Consider the following 5,942-nt stretch of genomic DNA (forward strand, 5'->3'; position numbering starts at 1 on the left):
ACCTTTCTCCGAGTGAAAACATCATCATTCCGCGTCATTCACGTCACTTAATGTGTGAGTCAGAGGTCGGAAACTGGGGCTAGATTTTGCTAACAGAGTTGCCCAGTTAGGGGCTCGTCATCACTTTTGTCGTCACGTTGTAGTTCGTTTGTAGTTCATGTGGCCTTTCATGTCCAACAGTTTTAATGTGAACTTGGGAATTTGCCCTTTTTATCACTTGAAAAGCTGCATATCTTTCTTTCACGAGCATCTTACACTATATTTTAAGCAAATACAGTTGTTTGTTTAGGATTAGTGAGTATATGTTTTAACCTTTGTTGTGGCATCTGTGTTTGTCACACATTCGATGGCAAAGCACTTGAACACTTGCTGTCGGAAAAACAAAGTAGCCATGGGGGCGGTCCTTGTCATTCCGAGGTGCTCTGAATGCACCATATGTCACATCGATGAAACTCCCGCCCTGCGTTCTGATTGGTTCTACCATACAATCTGGTGCCGAAAGTACCTAGCGTTCACGGGCTTCGGAAAAACCTTTCTCCGAGTGAAAACATCATCATTCCGCGTCATTCACGTCACTTAATGTGTGAGTCAGAGGTCGGAAACTGGGGCTAGATTTTGCTAACAGAGTTGCCCAGTTAGGGGCTCGTCATCACTTTTGTCGTCACGTTGTAGTTCGTTTGTAGTCCATGTGGCCTTTCATGTCCAACAGTTTCAATGTGAACTTGGGAATTTGCCCTTTTTATCACTTGAAAAGCTGCATATCTTTCTTTCACGAGCATCTTACACTATATTTTAAGCAAATACAGTTGTTTGTTTAGGATTAGTGAGTGTATGTTTTAACCTTTGTTGTGGCATCCATGTTTGTCACACATTCGATGGCAAAGCACTTGAACACTTGCTGTCGGAAAAAACAAAGTAGCCATGGGGGCGGTCCTTGTCATTCCGAGGTGCTCTGAATGCACCCTCACTCTCAACGGAACCGATCCCAGACAGATGTGAGTGGAGCTAGGCGGAACGAAATTCATCTGGCGAGAGTCAGGTTACCTGGAACCAGCCTAGTAATAAGATTCTGACTGGGAAACACACGAAAGGTTCATGTTGACACACCTTGACCCAGACTAAAAGCCATAGATCTTGAAAATATAAACCCAGAGAAAATTACATTCATACAAAGTTTAAAGCAGCAATCTCTTTCTGTGGCGAGGAAACTGATCGAAGCACAAAGATGATTAGATAGCAGGAATTCATTGTCATTTTTTGAAATAAAATATATTTATTATATCAGGAAACCCTGCATTGGATTGGGCATTTATATCATTGAACATGTTTAGCCATTAGCATCCCGGTCACGTTTTCCCTGTGCCATAAGTGTCTGCAGCTGATCCACTGGCTGCATATGGTGTCTGATTACTGACGGGGCCATGTGTTATATGTGTACCCACCACTCAGGTTATACCACACCACTCCATCTTTATATTTCAACCACTGTTGAGGTCATTTCTATAATGGGAGGAAGATGACTTTCTCTCAAATAGCATGACACAAACTGGTGTTTAACCTCCATGAACCTATAACCCCAAAAGGGTCAAACTTGGTAAAAACTGGGCACAGTATGCCAGTTTGCATGCACATACACGCTCACTCCAACCTCCTAAACATTCATGAAACGGATGACCTGAATCTGAATAACTGCTCAAGTGTATTGTTCTCATAATGTATCCACACCTCTTACATGGGGACCTGTTAGTGACATTTAGGGTCCACATAATTACATAACCAAGTATAAATAACAGGAAATAATACAATTGCAGATAATGATATACCATCAAATCAGATTGGGATTAGCAGTATGACTGATGTATTTACTTTTGAATGTGATGAAAGCAGTAATCAACACTGTCCAAAGCACTCCTCTTTGCAAACATAAGATGGATCGTGGGAGGAGGCATATGGGGATAAAAAGGCTGAGTTCTGGGGGGAGGGGCATTGGGGGGGGGGGGGGTGGGCAGGGGTTTCACTGGGGTTTCCTGGGTTGAGCTGCGATGTACAGGGCCATCAGACAGTAGAGGGTCCCGCCTATCGTCAGCCCCATGGTGGTCCGGTACAACAGCTTGTCCATGATGCCACGCTTCAGGTGAATGGGAATGCCATCAGACTTCTGCAAAAAAGACAGATAACTGAAATATGCACACTTGACAATAAAGGACAGGTATATTAGTGATATTTATTTCAGTTATTTTTTTTTATGATGGTTGATGGTTAATTTGACCCAAAACAGATAAGATGTTTGATCATTCTCTAGTCTATTTAGATTAGCATTAATTTAAGCAGCATTCAGGCTTCAGATATTCTCTATTGAGCCATGGACTGTTGGAAGAATTGCTTACACAAACGTTCATGCATTTCCTACAACAACTCATTCAGCCAGGAGTGTTGCTAGTTACCTGGAAAAGTTTCTGCCATTCAGGAACCTTGTTGATGCCCAAATACTCCACAGGCGCTCCTCTCTCAGACACCACTTTGGTTGGAGCAGCGAAGATCATCGGAGTAGGCTCTGCCGGAACCGTTGCCCTGAGACCCTTCAATGTAATTACACAATTCATTAGCTTGCTTATGGGATGATATCAAAACATTTGTTTAGTTACTACATTTTACTACATTACTACGTTTTGATGCAATGGAAACAGAACAGATTGCGTTCATCCTGGAAACTGGGAAATAAATAACCAGCAGCCAAACTAGTTATCAGTCATAATAAATAAATAATATATAAGTATGCCATGTCAAGATAGTGCGGCCGTACTACGTGAGCACCAAAAGGGTATGTAAAGGTTACACAGGGGAGATCCAAGGACAAGTCAACAGTTGACCGTGTAGCCTACTTCAGGGATCTAACTTCCATCCAAATGGCACCGAAGTTTGCGAGCTATTATTTACTCACTTTAACTTGATTGATGACAATACCGGTGTCTGGTTGAAGTTGAAGTATTAGAAGCCCTAAGTGACCCATATTATTCAATTTCAATTAAATTATCTTTAACTTAACTGTTAACTTCCAAGTCATACTACATGTATATTAACGTTAACGTTGTCTACCATCCCACCACGTTAACCTAACATTCGCAATTGTCTGCTAACGTGAATGTAACTTGAACACATTCAGTCCTTTCCCTGTTAGTGCAATTAAGATTATTTCATAAAATGCAAAATAAATCTTGCAAGGTGACGTAAGTATGCTTTATGATCAACTCTCAAGGTAGGTTAACGTTAATATTAACGTTAGTAGACCGGGGATTTAAAATGTTAGCTAATCTGACCGATGCTAACGTTGACGACGTCGGTTCGCTGATGAAATGACTCCATCATCACAACACACCGCAATAATCTAATGTCTCGAAACATTATTTTACTATCCTGTAGACCAACTTTAGGTTACCTACAATGCGCCTTAACTCATTAGGATTGTCGTTAACGTTAACTAGTTTGCTCGTTTAAAAAGCTAGTGCTAGCTAGACACAGCCCCGCAACTTCCTTTTGAACGGCATGAAGGTCACATCAGATGTGTGCTAAAACCTCGGTTTATTAGCTGCTACCGAAACAATGTCCTTTCCTACCTGAGGGGCATAGGCAGCCGGTGTTGCTCCCGTTAGTTTTCCTGTAACTCCACTGACTTTGTAATACATGTTTTTACAACAAGTATTTCTGATGAATTTAGAGGAGATGAAACCGCGTCCCTCTGGACTTGTGCAACACCGGGAAGATTGAGGACCCTAACTACCGGAAACTACGTTTTTAGGACCACGACAAGGTGCCTGTATATAACTATATGCCTGCATATAACTAAAAGAAAAAGCGACTTACAGAACATTACATTATGGTTAAAATGGATAGTTTTTGTTAAAAAATAATAGAATAACAATATGGCATAGGCCAACTAATAATGAAAAAAAAAAAAAAAAACATAGGCCTAAATATACAAACCATGACTCTATGAGAATTTTTAATTAAATGTAAGCTGAGAGATGAGTCTTTGATATGTTTTTATACACTGCTAAGATTAGCCATTACGAACTCGCAGTGGCTTAAAAAAATTGATTTCAGGCTAGCCCACTGTCATTGCAGTAGGTCTTTGTCAATGGGCAGAAAAGACTGAGAGGGTGATTGATGTGAATATTAAGACATTTGCTGGGTTATTTTTAAAAGATGAGACATTTGGGCTCAATCCCAATTCTCTGTTTTACGCCTTCCCCTTCCCTACCCCTTCATCTTACCCCTAGCCCTTGTCCCTCGAAACCGAGTGGCAAGACATAGGGGTGAAAATATTCCCCTTTTCACAAGACACCACTTTGGTCTACCCTATAAGGCAAATGTAGGAAACCTTAAAACCGCACTGACTGTCTTTGTAATTGCTTTAACCAACAAACCAGGCTACCCTGATACATCTGTGGAGAAATATTGTGCTTTTAGAGTGACAGAACATACCCCCTCCTATTTCTTGCTACTACTCAAACAAGGAAATATATGCCTATTTGGATTTGTGAAAGCAAACTGGCATCGTTCTGCACACCACTGTCCCTCACAATACTTTTGCATTAGGATACCTCACAATGTTCTAATTCACATGGGATTTTTGGAGCTGCATAGCACAATGACAGATCATTATGTATCCCAGTGTACCTGATGATGGTGTATGTGGTGGTGCAACTTAGACAAGTTACTAGATACCCAAATCAGTGTTTTGATATGCCCAATTCACAGCAATTAATTGCTTTATTCCACTGCAGACATGGCATGTGATGTTGTCTGTGTAATGGGGTTGATTCAATCTTTTGATAAGCAAACAAAAACACACAATTTGTCCATTTTTTTCTATTTTTTTAGTATTAGGCTACCTCCGAATATTTTTTTAACCCACTAATGTAAGGTTATGCCAAAGAATATCTTAAAGTAATCGAAATATGTATTATTTGGGAACTCATATATATTGAGGAAATACAAAAATAATTTTAAATGCATTGTGAGGGAACAGGAAAGCTACTGAGAAAATAAATTACCATAATGACTGTTATTGTAGCCTAGATGTAAATATCTCTATACCCTCCAAACTTCTGTCTTAGCTAGGCAAGTGAAAGACTTAGTTTAGCTAGGCAAGTGAAAGAAGTAGATTATTTAGTAAGTGTAATTATCAAAATCATTTGGCTTTATTTTAAGTTAAAACTACACATTGCTGTAGTTTGCAGTTTGTATGTTGGAGTTGTTCATAATGATACACAAGAAAAAACAACATTTGAATATCTTAAGATTTAATGTAATATCACAAACTGAGCAAGATAAGTTAAATACATTATTTCTACTTCAAAATAGATCTATTCAAATGGGAGAAAGCATTGACATTACATACAGTACAGTTCAAGTCAGGCTCTGTAAAATCTGCAGAGATAGAGCTCACATTCTGTGTCTACTGAAGCATGGTCTGTGTGCTTTTTTGCAGTATGACATTCATAAAACTTACAAAGATGCCCAGGCTATGGACCACGCAACCCAGAACAGGATCCAGCCTAAAGCCTGATCTGGAAAAAGCTAGAGTGACATATCAGAGCTGATAATATTGTCATAGCTCATTGGATCATCAAAAATGTTAAAAATAATGAATGTATTGTGCAGGTCAAAAACAAATGATCTATTTAGCAAGAAAGAATTACCATGACCATTTTGAGATAATGACCCAAATGAATCCATTGCTTATTTGGCGGTGTAAAAAATAATCTGTCAAATAAATTGATAAGATATAGCACTTCCACTTGATGATAGCCAACATCCCAGAAATTCTACCTTTTTTACTCCTTTTATTCAACATTGCTTACCAATACCAATTTTGCAAAGCTGACAGCAATTGGTTATCTTTTGTCATTTGATAGTTAACTTCTGCTTCAGAGAGTCAC

General features: G+C 39.3%; 1 protein-coding gene across 1 annotated transcript; it reads right to left on the reverse strand.

Moving 5' to 3' along the window:
• Positions 1 to 1,243: 1,243 nt before the first annotated feature.
• On the reverse strand, positions 1,244 to 3,761 carry cox7a2l (cytochrome c oxidase subunit 7A2 like). Its single transcript, XM_076285760.1, has 3 exons — positions 3,615 to 3,761; positions 2,445 to 2,579; positions 1,244 to 2,158 (listed from the first exon to the last, which is right to left on the reverse strand). Exons 1-3 carry the CDS (start codon positions 3,681 to 3,683, stop codon positions 2,015 to 2,017), a joined length of 348 nt encoding a protein of 115 aa, XP_076141875.1. The 5' UTR covers positions 3,684 to 3,761; the 3' UTR covers positions 1,244 to 2,014.
• Between the last annotated feature and the right edge of the window lie 2,181 nt (positions 3,762 to 5,942).

The sequence above is a fragment of the Alosa pseudoharengus genome, unplaced genomic scaffold (assembly GCF_046254945.1).
Source record: "Alosa pseudoharengus isolate Yale_2024_CS ecotype anadromous, Long Island Sound unplaced genomic scaffold, YU_APseudo_1.1 YU_APseudo_1.1_scf_15, whole genome shotgun sequence".
Lineage (NCBI taxonomy): Eukaryota > Metazoa > Chordata > Actinopteri > Clupeiformes > Clupeidae > Alosa > Alosa pseudoharengus.